The 26,463-nt window shown below is 38.6% G+C and overlaps 2 protein-coding genes across 6 annotated transcripts in view; one reads left to right on the top strand and one right to left on the bottom strand.

The window, feature by feature from the left end:
- The window catches only part of Hps3 (HPS3, biogenesis of lysosomal organelles complex 2 subunit 1), a 61,779-nt gene extending 40,890 nt beyond the window's left edge, over window positions 1–20,889 (top strand). The window contains exons 9-17 of one of the 2 annotated variants that reach the window (XM_013347842.2): window positions 1,877–2,058; window positions 3,880–4,060; window positions 4,855–5,088; window positions 6,402–6,587; window positions 7,382–7,570; window positions 9,326–9,433; window positions 15,165–15,371; window positions 16,073–16,163; window positions 20,711–20,889. In XM_013347842.2, coding sequence (XP_013203296.1) covers window positions 1,877–2,058; window positions 3,880–4,060; window positions 4,855–5,088; window positions 6,402–6,587; window positions 7,382–7,570; window positions 9,326–9,433; window positions 15,165–15,371; window positions 16,073–16,163; window positions 20,711–20,838 — 1,506 coding nt within the window. In that variant the 3' untranslated portion in view covers window positions 20,839–20,889. The remainder of the gene's footprint in view (window positions 1–1,876; window positions 2,059–3,879; window positions 4,061–4,854; window positions 5,089–6,401; window positions 6,588–7,381; window positions 7,571–9,325; window positions 9,434–15,164; window positions 15,372–16,072; window positions 16,164–20,710) is intronic. The other variant, XM_013347844.2, reaches the window with a different exon arrangement.
- The window catches only part of Cp (ceruloplasmin), a 60,129-nt gene continuing 43,100 nt past the window's right edge, over window positions 9,435–26,463 (bottom strand). The window contains exons 18-20 of one of the 4 annotated variants that reach the window (XM_013347839.2): window positions 25,580–25,742; window positions 13,489–13,593; window positions 9,435–9,672 (exon numbers count right to left, since the gene is read on the bottom strand). In XM_013347839.2, coding sequence (XP_013203293.1) covers window positions 13,490–13,593; window positions 25,580–25,742 — 267 coding nt within the window. In that variant the 3' untranslated portion in view covers window positions 9,435–9,672; window position 13,489. Of the gene's footprint in view, window positions 9,673–13,488; window positions 13,594–22,354; window positions 22,663–25,567; window positions 25,743–26,463 lie in introns of those variants that run through there. The other 3 variants (XM_013347838.2, XM_013347841.2, XM_005343885.3) reach the window with 3 other exon arrangements.

Below are 26,463 nucleotides of genomic sequence, written 5' to 3'. Positions count from 1 at the left end.
ACCGCTGAGTAGAACTCTAAAGTGTATATGTACCACATCTTCTTTACCCGTCTTTTCCTCAGTTGGTGCAGGCAGTAACTTTTCCTTTTGATCCTATAGTTGCAGTCGGTGTCTGTTTCTCAGAGATCCTCTCTTGGAGCCATTGGTGCAGTAGCTGTCTGTGTCTCAGGGAGCTGCTGAGGTCCTGGGGGATGGGTGGGTTTGGAGGCAGAGTAGGGCTTGTAGATTACAGGGTCTGATGGTGGGATGGTAGAGCAGCCTGCCTGCAGAAAGCTTTCCTGCTGACTGGCTAGTGGAGCTGAGATAGGCGTGGGAGGGGCTCCGGCTTTTGCCCAGGAGTCTGGGCTGTCCAGCTGGGAGACTGGTCACTCTCCTCTTGGTCTGCTTTATGCAGTCACTGTCTGTGTCTCAGGGAGCCACTGAGGTTGCGGGGATTGGTGGCTTTGGGGCAAAGTGGGTTTACGGGATCCTCTCAGTGAGTGGTGGAGCGGCTTGCCTTTTGATCTGCTCTGTGCAGTTTCTGTCTGTGTTTCAGGAAGCTGCTGAGGTCACAGGGGATGGGTAAGTTTTCAATGTATTTTCCTAGTATATGAAATTATGGAAGCAGGTAATGACCATTGTTGCCTCACTGGTGATATCAGTTTTGGTAATATAGTTAAGGATTGACTGACTTGTTTCTGATACTTATCAGCGTTGTCGTGGAAAGTGTTGGATCTCATCTAAAAGTGACTCCTAAAGTCTGATGATGTCGATAAAGAAGGTTAGCCAGTGATGGTTTTTGTATGCCCATTGTGAATATGGAAATAGATGTCATTGTTAGTTACAAGGTGAAACTCAACAGGGGAACTTTGTCCTTAGTTTGAAAAAGTTAAGTCATGGACCTTTCAAGAAAAAGTTAATTATTTCAAATATGTTCAAAACCTTATCAAATTAGGAACAAATTATTGATAACTACACTATCAATATTATTATATCATTTGGAATTTCTTCGTGCTTTAACTAACAAAATAATGTTTGTCATCATATTTGTATTAAACTGGCCTATTGATTTGCTAAGGTCCTATTAAAGGGCCAGATTAGTATTTTTGCCAACTTGACACAAACTAGAGTTATCTGGAAAGAGGAGTCACATTAGAGAAAATTCCTCCATCAGATGGGCCTGTAGGCAAATTTGTAGGGTATTTTCTTGATTGTGATTTTATGGGAGGGCCATGTTCCCTGGGGCAGTGCCATCCTTGAGCAGGTGGCCCTTGATAGTATAAGAAAGCAGACAGAGGGTACTGAGGGCTGCAGTGATGCATCAGTGGTTAAAAGCACTTGTTGCTATATTAGGGAATGCAAGTTCATTTCTCAGCATCCGCATGATGTCTTCGAACTATCCAAAACTCCAGCTCCAGGGGATCTGATATGGCATCTCTTCTGACCTCCAGGCATTCATGGAGTACACAGACATATATGCATACAAAACATTCAAACGTTCATACACATAAAATTAAACAAGTAAGTCTAAAAAATAAGAGGAGGAGAAGGACAAGAAAACAGGCTGACCAAGCCTAAGCAGTGTTCTTGCTGGTCTACATTTCAGTTTCTGCCTCCAGGTTTCTTCATTGGCCTTCATTAGTGATGAACTGCGTGATGGGTAAACCAAATAAATAAACCCTTTCCTCCCCAAGTTGCCTTGGATGGTGGTGCTTTATCACAGCAATAAAAAACAAACTAAGATAATATGCAACCACATATTTAGTTACTTTTTGTGTTTATATACCTATATGTTAATTTTATTAGCAAAATATAATGAAGTTCTTAAGAGTGGGGACAGGGAGAGGAATTGGTGATCTTTCTTCAGCAACACTACCTATTTTTCTTCTTGTTTCAGGTAGACTACAGTAACACCTACAAGACTGTGAAAACCCAGAGCTGTATCCACTTGCTTAGTGAGGCTCATCTGCTAGTGAGAGCTGCCCTGATGGAGAGCAGTCGACTGGAGCCTGCAGAGAAAGCAGAGCTCTTAGAAGCTTTTAAGGAAAGCTGTGGGCACCTTGGAGACTGTTACAGCAGGTCTGTGAGGCCTTTTAAGCCTTGTTATAGAATTTTATATGTACTTACCAGGATTTTTATTTCTGGGAGTTGGCTCACTTTTTTCATTTATTTTACAGTCATTTCTTAAATGCATGTTGAGTGTCAGGTACTGTGGTATAGAGATACAAAGTGAATATGATCTGCCCAATCAATGTCTTGAAAGTGTCATAGTTTGTTAGAGAAATAAATAGTAAACCCATTACCAAACTTTTGAATTTGCAGGGTGGCTTTATTTATTTACTTTATTTATTTTCTTTATTTTATATTATATTTATTTTCAGGATTTGAGGGGCACATGACCAGGGAAAAGACCTGAGATGGCTTTGGTACTTGTTTCTTGTCTGTTAGCTTGAGGGAGATGTGTAGAAGGAGCAGCGGGCTGCATTCCCACCCAGCTCCTGGCTGCCTGACTAGCTTATGCCTCGAAATAACAACACATAAATTGTATTCTTTTAAACACTGCCTAGCCCATTATCTCTAGCCTCGTACTGGCTAACTCTCACATCTTGATTAACCCATTTCCAATAATCTGTGTAGTACCACGAGGTGGTGGTTTACTGGGAAAGATTCAGCATGTCTGACCTGGTGACTGGCTCCATCGCATCTGGCTCACCTCCCTTCTTCCCAGCATTCTCTTCTGTCTACTCCGCCTATCTAAATTCTGCCCTATCAGACCAAGCAGCTTTCTTTATTAATTAACCAATGAAAGCAACAGATAGAAAGGAAGCACTCCCACATCAGAGGCGTGTCACTGAAGCAGTCTGATATTTTTTCTTTTATTATTATTATTAAAAATTTCCACCTCCTCCCATTTCCCTCTTCCTCCCCCCACTTCTCCTCCCCCCCTCCCTTTCCAAATAACAGTCAGGGTTCCCTGCCCTGTGGGAAGTCCAAGGTCCTCCCCACTCCATCCAGGTCTAGGAAGGTGAGCATCCAAACAAACTAGGCTCCTACAAAGACAGTACAAGGTCCAAACGAGGAGCAGAAGGAGGGAGAACATGATCAAGGAAGTCAGGACCGCAAGGGGTGTGCCCACCCATTGAGACATTGGGGCTGATCTAACGGGAGCTCACCAAGGCCAGCTGAACTGGGACTGATGGAGCATGTGATCAAACCGGACTCTCTGAACATGGCGGACAATGAGTGCTGACTGAGAAGCCAAGGACAATGGCACTGGGTTTTGATCCTACTTAAGTCTGATATTTTAATATCAGTAATCTGTGCTCTCTTGATATCTCAAAGGACTACTAAGGTCAATAGAGATTTTTATTTCTGAGAACCATGTATTGAAAAGTTTTTGTAAACAATTGTTTTACAGGTGTACTTAATTTGGGCAAATGATTATAAATGACTGAAATAGGCTATGCTGAACCATAAATGCCATTATTTTAGAGGCATATTAAATATTACAATTCATGCCAGTTGGGGTTGTGGTGTACATCTTTAATCCCAGCACTCAGGAGACAGGGGCAGGTAGATCTCTGACACTGAGGTCCACCTGGTCTACAGAGTGAGTTACAAGATTACAAGAGAGCCAGAGATATACAGGGATACCCTGTCTTGAAAAACCAAAAATTAAAATGAAAATTCACTTGATGAATGATTGCTTTTCCACCTTAGTTGTGTTCAGGAAAAAAGAAACTGCAAATTAGAGTGACTTTATAAAATCAAATATGGTTGCCAGTGGCAGCGGAAAAGCACCGTGCATCTCATTCTTTGGAAAGCATCACCTGTGTTCTTACTAACTGTGTTAAGTAGCTGACTTCAAATGCACATTTGAAGCCTTTTTTCTCTCTTTAGGCTTGACACCGAGCAATCCCACCTCGCCTTGCCATACTATAAGATGTCTGGATTGTCTCTGGCTGAAGTTTTGGCCCGTGTGGACTGGACGGAAGACAGTGAATCACAGAAATATGAGAGAGGATTAATATTCTATATTAACCATTCACTTTATGAAAACCTGGGTGAAGAATTAAATGCAGTGAGTATAGTTTCCTATACTGTTATAGCTTCTGTTTTTAACTTTTTAATTTAATAATTTCTTTTAGTAAATAGTATTTAGAACTTAAGTTCCAAATACTTTTTTCTTTTTTCCCCACTAAAACAAAAAAAAATCAATATGTTCTTTTCTCCTTTAATGATTTTAGAATTATAACTTGGACAAAAGTTTAGGGGTCGCCTTCTCCTATTTCCTTAGTGTTTAGCATGGAGGTTTTATCTGTTGTGATTGAGGGACCTGCCCAACCATAGTGACATCCATTTCCGAAGTGAAAGATAGAATCAAGTTGCTGCCTTCCTTTGTTTTTTTTTTAACTATTTGACCTATTTTTTAAGTGTCCAAAACATTATTATAGATTATTTTTAATCCTTTCTGTGTTTTAAACAGAGTTGGATATTATAATACCATATACTTAGAGATTTCAAGGGGAGTAAAATTTCTTTTGAATTACATTAGAGCATATTTTTTAACTAAGTTGTAGTTTTTAAATTGTAGACTTTTGAATATAATAACATTTTCTACAGTGGGATTGAAGTTAGAAAAGTTGGTCACAAATTGGTATATATTTTTCCTTGATTTTTTTCTTATTGCATCTCTGCAGACAGATCATGTCCTCTCATTTCTAGTTTCCCAAATGGTCTCATGAACACTGTTTCTAAATCATAACTTATTCTTTATCTATTGACTTTATATATATATATACACACATTCCTTTTTTTCTTTTTATACTGCTTCCCATTGGCTAACCTTTTATTCTTTGCTCATACTTGTCAAAGGAAGTAGCAGCAAAAGTGGCTCAGATATTTCATGTGGCTGAGCCAAAGCAACTGCCTCATGTCCTCTGTAGTCCCTCTATGAAGAATATTGATCCTTCAACTGCCTTGCATTATTTAAAGAAGCTGGATACACGTGAATCTTCACCAGTCTTAGTGACCTTGACCAAGGCAGCAGTGGCCTTGAAAATGGGAGATCTTGACCTGTACACAAATGAAATGAAGAGCCATTCAGAGGTAGAGTACCAGGCCAGGTGTTGGCTACAGTCTGAGAGGATTGGAGGTGGTCCCAAGGCACTTGGCTTTCTTCTGCCTTCTTTGTACCTCATGACTACGTTTTTGTTTTCTTTTCGAGTTAGGGTTTTTCTGTATAAATGCACTGGCTGTTCTGGAATATGCTCTGTATACAAGGTTAGGCTGAAACTCACAGAGAGCTGCATGCCTCTGCCTCCTGAGTGCTGGGATTAAAAGCATGAGCCATCACCTCCAGGCCTACCTCATGGTTTCTTAATAATAGATAATAGACATTATTAGATAGGGACTACTCTAAGTGGGCTTTTAGACTGGTAAATGAAACAAAAGAAAAATGACTGATAAATATCAGCAGAGGCTTTCATCATCTTAGTGTCACATATATTCAGAATATTATGTTTGATACAAAAGAGTATAAGAACAGTACCCACAGCTGACCATTAAAGTAAGTGTAAGGTCTGACAGTGTATTCACTGGAAGCACGATAGGGTGTTGAGGGTTTTTTTAGTATACAAAGAAGGATATTAACTGTAAAGGATAGGAGTCTAATAGGTCAAAAATGCTCTCCACTCAGGAAAACCACAAGTGACACCATGGACTAGTGGATATTTAAATGGTGCACCAAAGGAAGAAAGGTTATTTATTTATTTATTTACTTAGAAAGAGGGATCATTTAGGACAGAGGCCAAAGATGGGGATGAAGGATAATTTTGCACTCGTTTCCTAGGCCTAGTCTAAATTGCTTGCGTGGAGTATTTCATTTCATTCTCGTTTAGTGCTGATATCAGTGTTGTCACAACTGTTTAACACGAGAGCCCTGAGACCCAGAGCTGAAATTATTTGTTTCTGATTGCACAGTTGGTCATCTTGAACTATCAAGGTGACTTTAGAGCCTGGGCCTTGTTATTGTTGCCTGCTTGGTCAAATGTTTCCAGTATAAACATGTCTTCTAAAACAGGGGAAAGAAATCATTATACCAGGAGACAATTTGCTATGAGAAGAAGTCAGCCCCAGGGCATCTGCTTGGAAATGAGTAGAATTCTGAAAATCAGAGTTTTCTTTACATAATTTTGAGAATCATATATATTCCTAATCTAAAATTCTTTACAAAATAGAATATCTCTAAGTTTAGTTCTCTATAAATTATTTACATAAGACAGCTAATAATCTCCTTTTTGGGACAAGAGGATAAGAATGGAAATAAAGTGTTAATAACTTTCCCCGGATGTGTGCATTGGGATATACATGTGAACTGAGTCACGTGCACTTCATTTCAACATTTCTTTCTGAACCCGAAGGTGAAGCTGCTGTATGGCTTCATTCTGGAACCTCGGCTGTTGATTCAACACTGGAAAGGACAGATTGTTCCTACTGAGCTTGCAATTCACTTGAAGGAAACTCAGCCTGGATTGCTTCTGGCTTCAGTCCTGGGCTTACAGAAAAATGGTAAAATTGGAATTGAAGAAGCAGATTCTTTTTTTAAGGTTTGTCCAGTTAAAAATATAATTTCTCTGAATGACCTGATAGAAACCAAAGGAGAGTAAAGAATAGAACTGAAGTGAATTTTCATTCGTCTTTGAAAGGACAGACTTCTTTTTTATGTGCTTTTTATTATTATAATAATTATTATTATTATTAAAAATTTTCACCTCCTCCCATTTCCCTCCCCCTCCCTCTCCAGTCCAAAGAGCAGTCAGGGTTCCCTGCCCTGTGGGAAGTCCAAGGTCCTCCCCCCTCCATCCAGGTCTAGGAAGGTGAGCATCCAAACAGACTAGGTTCTTACAAAGCCAGAATATGCAGTAGAATCAAAACCCAGTGCCATTGTCCTTGGCTTCTCAGTCAGCCCTCCTTGTCAGCCACGTTCACAGAGTCCGGTTTGATCACATGCTCCATCAGTCCCAGTACTTGTTGAGCTCCCAATAGATCAGCCCCACCATCACAGTGGGTGGGCGTACCCCTCGCAGTCCTGACTTCCTTGCTCATGTTCTCTCTCCTTCTGCTCCTCATTTGGACCTTGGGAGCGCAGTCCAGTGCTCCAGTGTGGGTCTCTGTCTCTATCTCCAGAGGACAGACTTCTGTATAATCAGTTTGTAATGTAAATATACAGATTAAAAGAATGTGTCTGCAGAATGTTCATGCACAGAACCTAGAATATATCTATATCTTTGCTCTTGCCATGGCAGTCAAGCCAAATTTATAAACTACACGACCACATGGTGAAGCAATAGCTCTGTTTCACATCTGGCTCAGGATTTATGTGAGGTACCCTGTTTTCAAGGTCCTGTGTGGAAAGGATGAAGACACAATTCCTCAGCTTTTGGTAGACTTCTGGGAGGCTCAGCTTGTAGCTTGTCTCCCCAACATGGTTCTTCAGGACCTCTTCTTCAAGCTTACAACTCAGTACATCTGGAGGATATCTAGGAGGCAATGCCCTGATACCATACCACTGAGAACAGCAGAGGATTTGGTAAGATAATGAAATAGTGCCTTAAATGCATACACTGCATGCTGCAATAATGTGTTCTTAGTTTTGTTTTATTTTTGAGAGAGAAGCTAGAAAGAGAGATCAGATGCTGCGTGCAGAGCCTAAAGGTCACTCTCAGGAATTATTCTCAGGAACTCTGTGCATTTCTTTTGCAACAAAGTCTCTAATTGACCTACACACTATGAATTAGGCTGTACTAGTTAACATGAGAGCCCCAGGAATCTTCCCTTCTGCTTCCTCACCATTGAGATTACAAATGTGTACAGTCATACCTGACATTTTTGTCTGTTCTAGTACTCAAATTCAGGTCTTCATTCTTGTGACATAAACACATTGCCTACTGAGGCTATCTTTCTAGCCTCTACCTTGTGTTTAATGCTTAGAATGTACCTGAAGTTACCCACATTTTACATACTTTCCCATTCTAAAGAGCATCACCTTGGACTGCTAAGATGACTTATCAAGTAAAGGCCCTTTCTGCCAAGTTTCATCTAAGGCCTAAGCTCCATATTTGGGATTCACAGTAGGAGAGACCTGACTCCTGAAAGTTGTTTTCAAATCTCTACATGTGTTTCAGTGCACCCACAAGCGTACACCCATAGCACACACAAACACACACACACACACACACACACACACACACACACACACAATAAATAAATAAAATTTAAAGACTACCTCCTAGAAGCCAGGTGTCACGGCACACACCTTTAACCCTATTACTCAGGAGGCAGAGGAAGGTAGATGTCTATAAGGTCCGAGACAGCCTGATTTACAAAGGGATTTCCAGGCCAGCCAGGTCTACACAGGGACCCTACTCAAATTTCACACGCTTAAAATACTGAATGCTCCTGTAATCCTCTATTCCCCCGTGCAGTGCCACAGCATGTGAAGGGTGTTTCCCAGAGCACTACCTCACCTGTACTTGTTAGTGGAGGACTGAGTAAAGGGGGGCCTCTCTGAAGAATTTTGGAAGGCCTGAGGCAAGGGGCAGCAGCACTGTGCTTCTGTTTCCTGTCAGGGGCACACTCAGCTTTAGGTGTGTTTTGGGCAGTTGTAGCAGCCCTTGCTCCCCATCCTACCCGGTTTTCCTCTTTCAGCCCTGTTGTCGTGACTGCTGTGCTTACTCTGCAGTGACTGAAAAGGTCACCAGTATCATGTCTTAGACAAAGGATACTCAATGGGATCATATCAAGACCTTACAGGGATGCTTTGTAATCCCCAAAACGATATAAATAAAACTCATTTCCACCGTTACCTTTAATTCTTTTTAAATACATGTTGTTGTTTTTTTGTTGTTGTTGTTGTTGAGACAGGATTTCTCTGTGTAACAGCCCTCGCTGTCCTGGAATTAGCTCTGTAGACCTCAAACTCTGTGGGCTCAAACTCACAGAGATCCACCTATCTCTCCTCCTCAGTGCTGGGATTAAAGGCATGCACCCCTAACACCTGGTGAATATAATTGTCTTAAGAACAGTGTTATTCTTTGTTTCTAGGAAGCACTTCTGTTGAATATTTTTAAATTTCAAAATGTTAGGAAATAGTTATTGCAAATTATTTGGTGTGGAAGCAATGAGACTGCGACCTTTTCCAGGGAAAGACATTCTGAAAGTCTTTTTTCCCCAGGACAGTGTGCAACTGAGTCTGAGATGTGGCATAGGATTTTAATGAGTGGATGAACAAATTGTTTGTTTTCCTGTTATTTTTGACTTGTGATGCATTTCTGTAATGTTTCAGATAAATGCCTGCAGTCATTATGGCTTAGTCTATCCATGGGTTCATGTCTTAACATCATCTGATTCCTTAGCCGATAAAAATTACACAGAAGACCTTTTGAAATTACAGGTAAAAAAATGTCTCTTTTATTTTTTAACTATGCAATATACTATAATATACAATTTAAATATAATGTGATATCAAATGGCTTGTTAATTTAGAATATAGCTCTTGGGGGCAAAAATCTATAGGCTTCTGCCTAGAATCACTGACACATGTGGCGTCCAAGCTGAGAGGCTGGTCTCACTGCAGGTAAATGGGTAAGATTCGACACTCTGCAACTGTCCTTGTTTTTAGGCTGAAAACACCTGTGAGAAATAAAAGTGTATAAATATAGGGATGCTTTGTAAGCCTGAGTTTTGTTTAATGTGGCCTAACAAAATTTAAACTTCTTACCCAAGCTACCACTACCATCTGTCTTATGAAAAATATGTTCACATAGCCAGTTTATCTCACCCCAGAAGAGAATTTTTCTAAAGAATTGTGGGACACAATTTATGGTATAGGAATTCTGACTGTAACTGTTTCTGCATGTGCTGTGATAGGTCTGGCTGTGTATATCTTTTAATGCTGCTTATTGGTCCAAAGACCAAATATAACTTTTGCCTTTCTCTTGTTTGGTTTAGTCACTGTAGCTGGCTATATATAACAATCAATATTTCATATTAGGGATTCTCTAAATTCACAGATACTCTTGATAAATTCAGGCGCATTGACCATCCTTGCCCTCCATGACTCCCGAGTCCTGATGCGAGTAGCTCTCGTGTGAGCCTGTGCTGTCCGCACAGCTCTCTTCTCTGTGGCTTTACATCCAGATGTGTTTCCTTATACCCAATGAATGGCCTCTATGGATTTTCATTCTGCTTGATACCTTTACGCTTTTGAGTATAAAATTCTTGATATAAACTTTGGGAATTGGTGTCAACGTGATTATTATTAATTTTAGAGCCAGCTGGTGAGTTGGGGATGGGCTAGGGAAGGAAAGTCAAGAGGTTAGATCGTTAGGCTCAGACTTCAGGCTGTGTGGCCTACATCCTTCTGTTAAATCATCAGAGTTGAGCATGGTGGCCCATGCCTGTAATTTGGCACTGAGAAGGATACAAGTTCAGCCTCATTAATTTGTTAGTTAACCACAACAATCTATCACCAAAGAAGGTTCTTTCACTGTCTCTTATTTTTAGGTTCTGTGTGATACTGAAACTCCCATGTTAGCTGCTCATTTGTTCATTTTATAGCTACTGTCTGAGAATGAGTTGTACAAATGTAATAGGTAGCTTTGGGCCTTGTCCTCCCAGAACACACAGGGCAGTGATGTCGTTAAAATTGTAATTGTACTATGCTGTGAAATTTCTACTGATAAAACTTCAAAGCACATTTATGATCACAGTCAAAGATATAATTCAGTGATCATTTAAAATCCCTGTAGGCAACAAAAGATGGATTTTTTTCTTTTACTTATTCCATTCAATTAAACTTTCTCTTTTGACTGAGAAATTAAAGCCAATACTTAGTATTGAAAAGAGTTTCTTCATTGCTATCATTTTGTTCTATTTTTTTCCTCTGTGTTATTTGTCCTATTTGGTGTTTCTGTAGTTATGACTTCATTTGTTTCTTTATGTGGCATCTTGAATTTACTTATACTCTTCAGGACAAAGTATTGCTTCTAGTATTCTCTAGGGGATAGCTTGGTGGACAATAATTCTTTTCTCTTATTTATAGCATGAAAAGTTTTTCTTTCTCTTTTAATTATGGCAGAGAGTTTTCCTGGGTTTTGCCAGAAGTCAGGGATGGCAACTGTGATCTTTTGGAGTGCATTGCACTCTTCTGGTTTTTTTTTTTTTCTCGTATCTTCTTTGTTTTGTACATTTGGTGTTTTCATTTGATGTTCCATGGGGAATTTCTTCTCTGGTCCTATTTGGTGTTCTGGGTGTTTCTTATATCTGTATTGTTGTGTCTTTCCTTAGTTTGGGGAGTTTTCTATAATTCTATTAAAAATCTATTCTATGCCATTGATATGTGATTCTTTTCTCTCATCTGTGCCTGTGCTTCATAGATTTGCTCTTCTCACAATGTCCCCAATTTTCCTTTTCTTGGAATTTTTGTTTTTAAAGATAAAAAATATACTGATTAAACTTTTCCCTAGTTGTGCTTCTTTCTCAATTATCCATAGATCAGGTAATCTCAGCCATTAATAAAAAAAATGACCATCAGAGCTCCCAAAGGCTTTCTTTGGCTCCCATTTAGGAGGTTGGATGTTTAGAATCACCAGACAGCATTTCCAAATTGTGGCTATTTCCCCACCCCCAGTGGGTTGGTATGTTTGTCTGTTGTCCTCAGTTACTATAGGGCATATTTGTGTAATAATTAGTATAAAATCTGAAAGTTGTTGATAGGTTAGAGAGAACACTGACTAGTAAATACCTTGCTCTCTTTCCAGGTTGTCCTGGTTCCTACCCCTTCTATACCACCTCCCCATGTACTTGCCTGTAAAAATAGAGAATCAGAGAAATCTACCAAATCAGAGTTGAGGCAGAGAGATCTTGGTAGGAGAAAGTAATAAATAGTATATGTGTTAAGGAAGGGAGGTGAAGTCGATTTCTAGTACTGAAAAAAAAAATTGAAGATGTCTAAGAAACCAATCTCAACAGTATTTTACAGAGTAACAGTAATTTTTGGGCCATTTTTAGTCCAGTGATAGGAGTTTTGTTGAGTATTTATTTATTTGAGATAGTGTCTCCTTTTGTGGGCAGGTTAACCTGAAATTCACTGTGTGAGTCACAGTGCCACCAAATTCTGGGCTCCTCAATACTGCCTCTCTCAGTAAAAGGTTTATAGAGTATAATGCCACCACACCTGGCTCCTATTATCTGGGTCCCAGAGAATAAACTCAGGTCATCAGGCTTTGGTGGCATATTTGCATACCTGCCCAGCCATCTGCCCATCCCACAATCACTTTTAAAAAATATATTCAATTTTCTTTGTGGTTACTGTTCTAGTTTGATCCTGTTGCTATGAAAACACCAAAATCAACTTAGGACAGGAGAATGTTTATTTGATTTACACTTCTAGATCACAGTGGATGGAAGATAAGGAAGAAGTTCAACAGGAGCCTGAAGGCAGAACTTCCTGCTAGTTATTCTATGCAACATTTCCTTCGATCAGGGTACTCACTTAGAGTCAAGGAAACACAACAGAAACCATGATGGATGTTCCTCTCTAATTTGTCCTATGCTCATGTTTAGCTGGCTTTCTGATACAGTCCAGGACCAGTTGCCCAGGGAACAGTGTTGCCCATCTTGTCCACAGTGAACTTCATCTCTCAGTGCTGGGTTTATAGGGTTTGATGACATACCTGGCTGAGATTTCATATCTCAGTGCTGGATGTAGCATAATTAATGGAAACTCAGAAAGAGAAATTGGGTTCAACCTGAAGGTCAGAAAAGCAAGATAGCCAACCATTGACTCTTATCTAGACCTTAGTCTGAAATGGTGATCCTGCCTCCAAGAATCTCAGAATAAAACTGTTTCTGAGAGTTGTCTCCTCCCATTTTATAATCCTCTCTAGTTCTGGGATTAAAGGTGTGTACCACTACTGCCTAGTTTCTGTGGCAAACTAGTCAGTCTACTGGGATTAAAGGTGTGTGTTTACTGCTGCCTGGTCTATAAGGGTGGCCAGTATGGCACTTTTACTTTTCAGATCCTCAGGCAAGTTTTATTTATTAAAATACAAGTGAAATATCACTACAACTGGATGTATAGGGTACGATGCTACACCTGGCTGAGACTTCATCTCTCGGTGCTGGGGCATGCCTGATTAAGTATAGCTTAGTGTTGCTTATTATACTGACTTTTAAAATCTTAGCAATATAGCTAAAAGGAAGTAAAACTTTACAAGTAACCCATGTTGTGCTTCCCTGACTAGTTTCATTTCACCTCTGGTTTGGTACCCATGCTTTTCCTCTTCCTGCCACACCCATTATCCCATTTAATCAAGAGTCAGGAGAGAAACAACTTGTGCCTCCTTGTATGTTGGGAGATACTGTGAGTGGAAGAGCCTTACTTTATTTCATCTTTGCTATCTTAGTGCCAGGATATTATTCAGCTTGGTAAGAAAAGATACCAACCTTATTTTCCTGGCCACTCCTTGGTAGACATCTGGAATAAAATAATCATGCTGATTAAGAATGTATAGTAGATGTTCCAGATTGTCCTGTAACTCTGAGAAGATGCTGTAGCAAAAGAAGATAGAGTGAAAGAAATTAAGCCATAACTATATCTCTTAATAGGAAAAGACAAAATATAAATTATTTTGATGGTAGAATAAAAAAATACTATAGAATTTAAGAGTAAAAATTAGTGAAGTTGCTTGAAAGGAAAAAACTAGTAAATCTATGAATATTGAAGTACTGCTTGTGCTTGTCATTTTCTGTGTGGCAGATGGTGTTGATACAAATTACTAGGTTCTAAATAGTCACTTTAAAAAGAATTACTGTTTATATCGGGGGAGCAGTGAGATACATGCCACAGTATATGTCTAACTTAGAGGAAAACTTGGGGGACTCAGTTCTCTCCTATTATCTGGGTCCCAGAGAATAAACTCAGGTCATCAGGCTTTAGTGGCATATTTGTTTTCCTTACCTGCCCAGCCATCTACCCATCCCACAATCACTTTTAAAAAATATATTCAATTTTCTTTTTGGTTACTGTTCTAGTTTGATCCTGTTGCTATGAAAACACCAAAATCAACTTAGGACAGGAGAATGTTTATTTGATTTATACTTCCAGATCACAGTGGATGGAAGATAAGGAAGAAGTTCAACAGGAGCCTGAAGGCAGGACGTCCTGCTATTTATTCTATGCAACATTGCCTTCGATCAGGGAACTCACTTAGAGTCAAGGAAACACAACAGAAACCATGATGGATGTTCCTCTCTAATTTGTCCTATACTCATGTTTAGCTGGCTTTCTGATACAGTCCAGGACCAGTTGCCCAGGGAACAGTGTTGTCCATCTTGCCCATAGTGAACTAGAGCCTTCTCTAGTTCTATGAAGACATTACCTCATAGACATGCTGCAGACCAAACTAATAAAGGCAGTTAATCATTGAGTTTCATATGTGTTACAGTGACAGTTACTCATTTTATATGCTTCTCATTGAAATTTTGGAAAAGACAGGGAAATGTTATAAGAAAATAAAACAAAACAGGGCTTTGTCCCACCTCCTCATTTGTTAAGCTAATCTCTGCTTCAAACTGCAGTACTCTGCCAAATATCTTCCTATAAAGGTTTTGTACACTGTGTGGATTTTACAACATTAGTCATGCTTTGTGTACAATTTTGCCTCAAGACATTTTGACTCAGTTTTGTCCTCCTTAACTGACCTTTGGAAATATAATTTTGGCAATTCTGTGATGTTCCATAAGGTATGTGCCATAGTTTATTAATGTCCTTCCTTCTTGTTGGACACGCAGCCACCCACGGGCTTTCAGTGTTACAAGTACCCATGCAAAGCATTATGGAGCACAAATCCCTGACCACATGTTGGGCATATCCGTAGGATAGAGTTCTAATTAAAGATGATTGCTTTGTACTACACAGACATTTAAAAAAAAAAACTAGAGCTAAATTTAAGATTATTTAGCACTTCAATACAAGTATTTCAGGGCCAATTCCTGCTCTCTAAAATTGCATTTTCTTTCTTTTTTTGTTAAAGTGGGGTTTTATCATTTAAAAAAATGCTGTATGTTGTATTTTAATTTGGGATGCTTCATTCCATAATATTTCACTTTTCTGTTCATAGTCTCTCATTTGTGGCCCTTCATTTGACGTAAGTTCCATTATTCCATTTCTGGAGCTGCTCTCAGAAGATACTGTTGCTGGCCTCAGTGCTCATGTTCTGTGCCATACAAGATTACAGGAGTATGAACAATGCATAGACACGTTGCTAGAGAGATGCCCGGAGGCAGTCATTGCATATGCTAATCAGGAACTGAGAGAAGAGCATTGGGTATGCATTTCAGATGGTGTTCCTGGTCTTGATCCATGATGATAACATTGGGTATGCATTTCAGATGGTGTTCCTGGTCTTGATCCATGATGATAACATTGGGTATGCATTTCAGATGGTGTTCCTGGTCTTGATCCATGATGATAAGATTGGGTAATTGTGTTGACTTATCTACAAAATGAGGACTGTTAATGTTAGTATAGTTTTACTGGATTGTATGTCCAAAGAACTTTCAGGACTTTTAGGTGCTATTAAAATGCATGGGGATGATCTATCTCATCTTTAAAGAGCCTTTATTTCCAGATGAAATCAGTGAGTACTTAAAGGGCAGGGCAACATGTGTGTGGCTGGGGGATACACCTTCCCTGTATTTGGTTTTTGATTTAGCAATTAATAGAGTTTTAGCTTTAGCACTTTTTCATTTCTTTTTGCCAACCAAGATAAAAGGACATATCTATGTTTTTCTTTGAAAATAAATGTGTGCATGTGTACCTCAAGTCAAAGGCTTTCCCTTTTGTTTGAGTTTCATCAGAAGCCTAGCTGCTGATAAAGCTCTTGTTGCAACAGAGGTGATGCCTTGACCAAAGGAGGCCAAAGGATACATTTTCCTGTTTGCTCTCTTGCATGGCCTTCTTTCTCTCATTAGAAATCTGCGGATTAGATGCAGCATACTGAAATGTCTTCATTCCCCCTAAAAATAGGTTCTGTGGTGGAAAAAACTGCTGCCTGATCTCTGTCAGAAAGTCAAGTGTGGTGGAGAGAAGCACCAACTTTATCTATCGTCTTTAAAAGGTAAAATTAAAATTCTCTTATTTGATGGTTATGAGTTTTACTCTCAGTTTTAAGTAGGACAAGTTCTTGTTTGTCTCCATGATATTAAGTGGGGTACAAACGTCCCAGAAGTCATCTGAAGTGTTTTCAGCTTTCATGTTGCCCCTCACACTTGATTCTAACTCATCATCTATAGCCACAGAGCTGATGTTCTATGAAGTTAACATTTCTAAACTTTTAGTTTATTATTTTCATGGAAATTCCAATATTTAAAATATTACAGAAGTTTAGAAGTTTTGCTTTTCAATTTGCTTCATGTAGGAAATTAAGTTTAGCAAACAAATTGTAAGTATTGAAAAACTTACTGTTCTTCAACGATTTACACCTTGAACATGTAAATTCCAGTTTTCTGTAGCTTTGGAATAGTTGGGTTTTTATAATTCATAAACTGCTGAAACAAACACCGAATATTCTGTGTGATTTACTATTTTTAGACTGCAGTATCTCAAGAGCTGGCATAGAGTTTTATTCGTTTTTTGTGGTACAGCCTTTTTATCAGCATTGAGCCCCCTATAGGGAAGGATCTGTGGCTCTTTGTTGATGGAGTTTCATTTCTTTGAGGTCTTCCTGTTGGCAGCTATAGACCACTGAGAAGAACTCAGGAGTAGATTCTTTGGAATTGGAACTGAGTTCCAGGTCTGCCATATACAATCCAGTTTTTAAATATTGTTAGTTAATGAGAAGTTCTTAACTGACTCTAGAGGACAATATTGAGTAAAGTTACATAAAGATCAGGTTGAAGATGGTGGACAGACTTACACAACACATTTCGGAAAAATCTTTCGACTGTGATATTATTCTTTGAACTTTTCATTTTGCTTTGGAAAATTATCTGTGTTGAGAAGGGTTCCTCCCCATCCCATTAAGAACGCTAGTCAGCATCTTTGTCTCCTACCTGTATCACCACCACCCCAGTTATGACAAATACAAGTATCTCCAGATGCTGCCAGGTGTCACCTGAGGACGGAATTATCCTAGTTGAGAACCAGTGCACTAATGCAGAGCTATTGAAATGACAGTGAATAGGTGGATTATTTAAGGAAAAATTTGTTAATTATTTTGAAATAATGAACTATTATTTTTTAATTAATTTTTGTTTGCATATTTTTAGGTGTATGAGTGTTTGGTCTTTGTGTATGTATATGCATCATGTATATGCCTGCTGCCCTCAGAGACCAAAAAAGTGCATCAACTCCCATGGAATTGTAGTAACAGACAACAGTGAGCTGCCATGTGGGTACTGGGAATGAAACCCAGGTCCCCTACAAGATCAACCAGTGCTCTTAACCACTGAGTCATTTCTCTAGCCCACTCCTTTTATTTTTAAAAAGATCTAATATTGTAACATATTGTAAACATAAGGTTTTAAAAGTCATTCAAAATGTTGACAGTGAAATTAACTTTTAATGTTTGGTAAACGTATTTTAGATATACTGGGGTATTTTAAGTATGTAGATTTACTTTTTTTTTTTTTTTTTTTTTTTTTTTGGTTTTTCAAGACAGGGTTTCTCTGTAGCTTTGAAACCTGTCCTGGAACTAGCTCTTGTAGATCAGGCAGGCCGTGAACTCACAGAGGCCTGCCTACCTTTGCCTCCCGAATGCTGGAATTAAAGGCAGACATAACCACTGCCCAGGTTGATTTACTTCTTTCTGGATCATTCCTAGATGATCTCATAGCTGAATAGTAGAATAAAGGCGAGTAATATTTTTGTGTGTGCTTAGGTATATGTGTGGTATGCACATATGCGAAGGTGTTTGGACACACATGCATATGTAGGCATCTGCAAAGATTTCATGTTGACATCAAATATTTTCCTTGATTACTCCCCACCTTACTAATTGAGACAGGGTCTCTCTTTGCATCTGAAGCCTTTTGTGTTTGCTACTTTGACTAGCTTGCTCTGGGAATTCCCTGTCTCCTGATTCCCACACAATAAAATTACAGATGGACAACCAAGCACACCTGGATTTTTATGTGAGGTTCTTGGTTGTTGTGTTCTCATGGCAAGTACTTTTCCCTCTGAGCCACATTCACAGCCTACATTTTTATATTTTATTTGTTTATTTATTGCTCATGTATGTGCACACATGTTGATATGCTATGATGCACATGTGGTGGTCAGAAGACAACTTTGGACTTGGTTCTCTTTTTCTACCTTTTTGTAGTTCTGAGGATTGAACTCAAGAGCCAGTGGGCCAAGCAGTGATTTAATTCATACAATTTCTGTGTGATTATTTTGGGGCTGAACACCCAGGAACCAACAAGTGGCCTCCCACTACAAGGTCACATACTTCTTACCTGCTGAGACATCTCAATCACCCTCTGCCTCTATTTTAATATTTTCTTATCTTCATTTTCTCTAACTGAACCACACACCATAACTGTTAGTATATTCTCTTTGGATTAAATAAATAAAAACATTAAGGAATTTAGGAAGGGAAACCAAATGAGAGGTTAGGAGAAGTTTTTAAAATACTGTACAGATTTAAGGTGTTGGCTTCATTCTTAGAGTTATAATTTATATTAAGGCCTCACTGGTGAGAGAAGAGAATTGAACAGTGGTGATATTTTTACTAACTTTGTAACTGCTCTGTACTTACCCCAAGTAAAAGTTCTTATGTCTAGGCTACTACTTATAGTCTCTATGTTTAGGTAAGTAAACATGGCTGATAGGAAATTAATAGCAATTTAGGTGTTTCATATGAATTCTGTAAGCTAGTTAGTGGTTGCTGTTTATTAGGATCATCTCATATATTAGAGAAGTATCCTATTATCATTCTCAAAGAACACTGGAAACTAGCAGATGGTACCCAGGTATGCTGTAGATGAAGATACTCGCTTGGAAGACTCAGTAACTTTTTGTAAGATTTATTTTTATTATTCTAAATAATATAGTTTTATCTGTATATGGGTTTGATCTCAAAAGGTATGTGTGTGTGTGTATGTGTGTCTACATGTGGGTGTGTGTGTGTGCACATGAGAGCAGGTGACCTCAGAAGGTGTGTGTGTGTAGGTGTGTGCACACGTGTATGGGTGTGTGCACATTAGTGCAGGTAACCTAAGAAGGGGTATGTGTGTCTCCATGTGAGTGTGTGCACATGAGTACAGGTGGCCTCAGAGACCTGAGGTGACAAATCTAGAACTGGGGTTACAGGATGTTGTGACACCTGACATGGGTGCTGGCAACCTAAACTAAGGTACTCTGGAAGAACGGCAAATGCTCTTAGCAATTGAGTCATATTTCCAGCCCCAAGCCCCATATTTAAAGTCACGCAGCATGTACATTGAAGAGTACCCATCTGTTCTAGGTGTATCTGATTGAACAACGAAAAGTCCTTCCCATGTGTCCCTGTTGCATAGTTCTTTAACTTCTCAGTGACAGGACTGGCCATCCCATTGTATGAAGGATGATTTAAATTGACAGATGATAGAGGGGGTTGTACAGTAGTCCTGCAAATGGATAAGGAACACACAGGAGATGATGCTGGAGTATGGGTAAAGAGGAGGGAGGAAATATCTTCCCAGAAGTACTGTTCATTCTTGTTATTTATTCATTTTTGTAGAATGAGGAAATGTGTGCATCTATATGTACATGTCAGAGGTCAGTCTTGGTCATTGTTCCTCAGCTAACCAGTCAGGCTGAACTGGCTGACCAGTGAGCTTCAGCGATCTACCTGTCTTTGCCTTCCCTAGTCTGGGACTACAGGAATGCAGCAATGTCTAGCTTTCTTTTACATGGGTTCTGGGGATTGAATTTAGGTCCTCAAGCTTGTGTGGCAAGCACTACGCCAACTGACCTATCTACTCAGCTCTCTGAAGTTATTGTTTCTATGATAGGGCATCACCAACTAAGAAGTAATAGAAACATAAAATTCATAATTATCTTTTTAAAAAATGTTTGGCATCCCCCCACACACACCATCTACCTACACATGTTCTTTTATTGTTGCCGAGGAGTGAATCCAGGAAATTGTATACACTACACAAGGGCTCTACAGCTGAGTATTCCCAACGCAATTAAATTCCTTAATATTGAAAATGTTTACTTGAGTACGTTACTATTTAGAAGATATATGGTCATGACAAATGATATATGCTTACTAATAACATGAAAAGCTCATTATTGAGAGGACCCTATTCAGGAAAATGTTTTATCCTGAATGCTATTCATGTCTTAGCAAACAATATTTATACACTAGCAGCAGTCTCAACTTTAAAAGCAGCATCTATGTGATTATATTTCTCATTAGAAAATGGTAGAAATTGATTGAAACAATGTAGCAATCTCCCAGTGAATTGGTAACTCATTCCAGGAGATAACTACAAAATGAAAGACTTTAGAAGGGAGAAATTAGAAAGTATGGAGTCACGATATGTAGATTAAAGAGTTTTATTTATGATTCTAGCATTTTGTTACTTGAAGAAACTCTGTATTATTAATGAAGAGCAAATTTGTAGAAAATGGACTTCTAGTTGTAACTCATATATTCTTCTTTCCCACAAACAGAAGCCTTGTCAGTTATTGCTGTGGGACTGGATCTGAGGGATTTCTTGAATGTTCTTCCAGAAGATGGTGCTGCAGCATTTTTCCTGCCCTACCTCCTGTTTTGCAGCCGGAAGAAGTCACTGCCTTGAAGTTATTCTTTGCAGTGCATAATGACTCTACTTTAAGTGCTCAGTCCCAGATAAAATGAGCTTGAAGAGTTTTGTGTTAATGTGTATTGCAGCTGCTTTATGGTACTTGCTTACCTTATCATAGAATGGTAGCTGTTCACTTAATCTATAACCTGACCCAATTAATTGTCTAGAATGTAAAAAATCTTCAAGATGTAAGATCTCTTTACATGTGTTTTGTTTTATTTTTTTATTTTTTTACTCTCTATCATATGTGGGCCTGGAACTCACTATGACTCTTGTGGTAACCTCAGTCTAAGCAAACCTCCCAATTGTTCCAGGTATGAAGTGTCATGCAGGTATTTTCAAAGCTGAACAAAGGGTTCTATTGTGAGAAACACCATGGATTCAGTGCTGGGAGCATGGCAATCCTGTCCACCCCAGAATAACAGGAAGAAAATACTCGCAAGTATGAGTATGTGCAATTGCCTCTCTTGCTGTTCAAACAGTATCCTCATTGTTACGGTTTTCCTACTTGGGCTACTATTTTGGTTTTTTCCCTAAGTATGAGAATGATGTAATGTTTCACTCCAGTGAAAGACTGCATACTTGGCTTTTGAGCTACTTTTAAAACTCATGGTGTGCTTCTATCAGAATGAGATGAATGTACTTGTCTGGCTTTTACTGGTTGAGTTCACATATTTTCAATTAAGCAAGGTCTTCTTTCTAATATATTTATATATACATTCTTATTCTTTCAGCCACAGTATATGAGAAAATAAAAACTATCATGATGTTCTTGTTTTTCTTTATAATAACTCACATGTTTGTTCATTTGTTTGTTTGTTTGTTTTGAGACAGAGTTTCACTGTATAAAAGCCTTGGCTATCCTGGAACTAGTTCTGTAGACCGGGTTGGCCTCAAACTAACAGAGATCCACCTGCCTCTGCCTCCTGAGTGCTGGCATTAAAAGTGTTCCCCACCACTGTTTGATTTGTTTGGTTTGTTTTGAAAATGTATTTTTATGTGTATTTTTTTGTGTCTATGTATGTGCACTGTGTGCATCCAGGTACCCAAAGAGGCCAGAAGAGGGCATTGGGTCCTCTAGAACTGGAGCCACTCAGTATGGGAGGTGCTCTTAGCCATTGCCTCCTTTGAGTGGCTGATTGTGGTATGGTCTGCTCCTTGCTAGAACTGTAAGCCCAGTAAGGCTCTGCAAAACTGCTCTCTCATTTCCTTGGAACCTTGACTTGGTCTTCTTACTGGCAGTTTCTTAATTTATTATCTGAATTTTATCTTTTTAGTTTAATATTATTGGATTCTGTCTTTCTCTATTTCCAGATAGCATTTTTTTGACAATTTTTTCAGATTTCTATAAAATGCAGCTTGCTGTCTTTATTTTTCTTATTTTTCTGTACTCTTATTCCCACCCCTTTGCTGCATGGTTTGTTAGTGTGATTGATAAGAAGGCAAGAGTTGGAGACAATTCAGTGAACTTTGTTGTGATCCTGGGAAGGTAGCAAGGACAGCTTCTGGCATATTTTTTGTTTATTTGGGGCTTTTTTTTTTTTTTACAAAGCCCTAACAATGCAGGTATAAGTGGACTATGTGAAGCAATTCTGTTACCCAATGAACTTATACAGGCCATGGTATATGTTGATCTGTCCATTTTAAGTCATACCAGTTCTCTCACAAATGAACAGTTACATGGCTTCACTTTGTGTTAACTGTTTGCAGCCAATCCAGCATACATGTTTTATTCAGCAGTGACACATACATTGTTATGAATCATTGTTCTGTTCTTTCATTTATCACCAATTCATTTCTTTCAGCCAGACTTAGTCCCTATAGGAGAAAGAAATTTTAAGATGATTACTTAAAATGCTGTGTTTTATATGGTAAAAAGTGCTTTACATATGTTCTATTTTTAAAATAGTATTTTCTTTGATTAATTCTTGGTTTTTGTTTGATTTTGTTTGCTTGTTTGTTTGTTTGTTTCTGTTTTTCCAAGTCAGGGTTTTTCTGAAGCTTTGGAGCCTTCCTGGAACTAACTCTTGTAGACCAGGATGAGCTCAAACTCAAGGTCTGTGGGAATTCTTTTGCAGCTTTTTTTTTTTTATTATGTTTTAAATTATATCCAAAGAAAGTTTAAAAAATTCTACTTTAGCAAATGAAAGTGTTTAGATATTCATCATCGTATTGTAATAGATTTGCCTATTTAGCTAGAATAGTGCAGCTTTGAGGAATTTAAAATTAAGTCAGCTTTACCACTATAGTCTGTATCCTAAAGATTATCTGACAGAGTAGGCATAGTTCAACAAAAGTGCTTTTTACATGTGTCGGAGAAGGTCTTTATGTGTTTCTTCACAAAGGAAAAAGAAATATAGACTTGACGTAAAAGATAGCCACTATTTTTAATTAATTAATTTTTCCTTGAAGAGACTTGTCACCTGATACATGATGTCAGACGATTTATTTATTTCTATATGCTCTTGTCAGTGTAATGAAAGGCAATAATTTCCTGAGCTGTAGAATTGAGTAGCTTTCCCCAAAGCTCTATCAAACTTATTTAAAGATAATATAGACTGATAAGCATGGATTTGTATTTTTCTGTGTTTAATTCAGAACTTTTTCCATTATTCTTTCAGTCCTATATAATATCTTTTCTTTTTATGAAAGTCAGTTTTTTAAAGATTATTTCCCATGTTCTTCTTTCCTATTGGTTATTTGCTGTCTAATTCCCCCTTCTGTTTTAAATGCATGTTCTCCTTATACAGCAACTCTCACTCCCTCTACCCTCAGGTTTGTTAGACACAGAAGTCTCTCCAGTGGTTTTGTGTTTTGTTTTGTTTTGTGTGTGTGTGTGTGTGTGTGTGTGTTTTCCTGAGACAGAATGTCTCTGTGAAACAGTCCTCGCTGTTTTGGAACTCATTCTGTAGACCAAGCTGGCCTTGAACTCACTGAGATCTGACTGCCACTGCCTCCCAAGTGCTGGAATTAAAGGTGTGCACCACTACTGCTTGGCCCTTTCTTTTAGTTTTAATTTATTTATTTAATGTATCTGAGTGCTCTATCTGCATGTATACCTTTGTGCCAGAAGAGGGGATCATATCCCACTATAAGTGGTTATGAACGAATGTGTGTTTGCTGGAAATTGAACTCTGGACTTCTGGAAAAACAGCTCTTAACCTCTGAAGCCATCTCTCCAGTCCCATCTTCAGTGTTTCTATTTGCAGGACCAGCCTGTGGCAGCATCCAGTGTTCCAAACATTTACATCATTTACAAACACAAGTTTTCAAGTATTTCAGTGTTTCTTCTTCTCTCTTCTTTCTGTCTTCTCCCTTCTTTTGGTTTCCTTCCTCCTTCCTTCCCTCCCTTCTTTTCTTCCTTTCTTTTTTTGGTATGGTTATTTTTCCTGCATGACATGTATATCGGTATACCATTTGCATGCGTTGTACCCACAGAGATAAGAAGAGGGCATTAGAGTCCCTAGAACTGGAGTTACAGTTTCAGAACTGGAGTTACAGAGGGTTAAGAGCATGTGGGTGCTGGGAACTGAGCTCTGATCTCCTGGAGGAGCAGCCAGTGCTGCTAACTGCTGAGCAATCTCACTAGCCCTCCAAGCTTGTTTATTTAGAGCAGTGGTTCTCAGCCTTCATAATGGTGCAACACTTTAATACAGTTCCTTGTGTTGTTGTGACCCCAATCAAAGTTATTTTCATTGCTACTTTGTAACCTTGTACTGTTATGAAGCTTAATGTAAATATCTGTTTTCCAATGATCTTATATGACCCCTGTGAAAGGGTCTTTCGACCCCTCCTAACGGGTTCATGACCCATGGGTTGAGATCCACCCATGTAGAGACTTTCTTATTCTTTTTCCCAGACTCATTGACTTTTTATCTTGGTCTCGTTATTGGGGTTAAATCCAACAGTTTATTTGGTTTTATGAGTCTTAGGTGGCTGTTCATTACCAGTAACAACTTTTACTGCCCGAGTACCACAACACACACACACACACACACACTCATACAAACATACCCATGCATGGGCACTCAAACAAACATGCACACACATATAAACATGCAAGCACATTTGTACTGCTTCTATTATTTTATATTCTGTATGTAACTTCCTCCAATTACATTTCCATTTCTGTTCCTACAGTTCTCAACCATATTGCTAGAATTTTGCTTTTTTTTATCTTTTATTGTTGGTATTTATTCACAAAAAGATTGTTTATTTTTCTGTGCTCTGTATATGCAAGTGAGTGTGTGTGTGTGTCTAGGTGTATGTATATACTTATATATGTGAATAAGGAATTTAAATTTTAGCTTTTCCTAGTTCCTTTAGAAACAGTCCTGGCAACACAAAAAGAACTGAAATTACACTGGGCTGGTTTATGCCTCTTTTATGTGGGAGAAAACAATTGTTAATGTTTTCTCTTAAAGAAATTAAGTTCTAAATCTTCATTTATAAGTCACGGTTGCTTTCTTGTTTAAAAACTAAAATACTAATATGATTGTTCCTTTATACTAGCTTTTGGTGTGAGGACAGTGCAAAGTTAGTGTCCATTTGTACACTTAGACAGCCAATGCCATTCTAGCAAGTAAGTGATATCCCACTGGCCCAACACTAGAGATAGAGACAGAAGGCACCAGGGCTGCCAGTTCACAAGTACTTCATATTGGAAGATGTATTTAGACAAATCAGGAATCTTAATTGCATTCATAACACCTAGAGGTACTACCTGGATATTCACCTTGATTTGGTAAGACAGTGTAGGTAGTTTCCATTCCAGCATGAACATGGTCAGTCACATGGCAGTGGAGTAACCAGGTTCCAGGTGTTTGCGGAAACATTTCTAGGGTTTGGTATGTTCCAGGGAAAAGGTCAAAGACATCAGAACTGTAGATTCCCCTGTGCTTTATTAGAAAAATGACAAACATTAGAGTTAATTTATCAGCCTTTCATTGGCCAGCTCCAAATATTAGAAAAACAGAAACCTCTCTTTAAAAAACGAGCCCCTCCATATTTTATGCAGTGATATCTGTGGTTTTCACCTAAAACTTCAGCACTCTGGGCTTCCAAGGAAGTTGTGAAGCAGAGTATTATTGATTAGTCAGGACTATTATGTCTAACACCATGATTCTGGCTTGCCTCTTTGTCAGAGACTTGAGCTACACAAAGTAGCCAAGCTGTAGTGTCACTTCTGTTTGGATCCATCATAGTCTATCTTGTTTGTGAAACTCTAAGGCAAAGAGAGTATATAAGAAGCAGAAAAGGAGGCTCATAAAGAATTTAAATAGTAGTGGCAGTTCAAGTATTCACAACCTCTGTCACTGGCATATTTCTATGAAAATAATATTGAAAACCCATTAATGATATATATACAGAAAACAATACAGATTATAAAATGGACATTCTGCAATGTGCCCTTTTTGGTAGCCTGCACATTAGTTTAAAAATGGGGGGGGGGAGCATCTACAAGAGGAACATTGCTTTCACTAGATAAAAGATGTCAGTTGCATAAATAAAGGACATTGAGCCTATAATTCGTGATCCTAGAGAAGCTAAATAAGAAGGAGAACCCAAAGAAAAACATATAGGCATCCTCCTGAATATTAACCTTCATCAGGCGATGAA

Source organism: Microtus ochrogaster, chromosome 1 (genome assembly GCF_000317375.1).
Source record: "Microtus ochrogaster isolate Prairie Vole_2 chromosome 1, MicOch1.0, whole genome shotgun sequence".
In the NCBI taxonomy this organism is placed as follows: domain Eukaryota; kingdom Metazoa; phylum Chordata; class Mammalia; order Rodentia; family Cricetidae; genus Microtus; species Microtus ochrogaster.
This window is presented reverse-complemented; position numbering and strand designations above follow the sequence as displayed.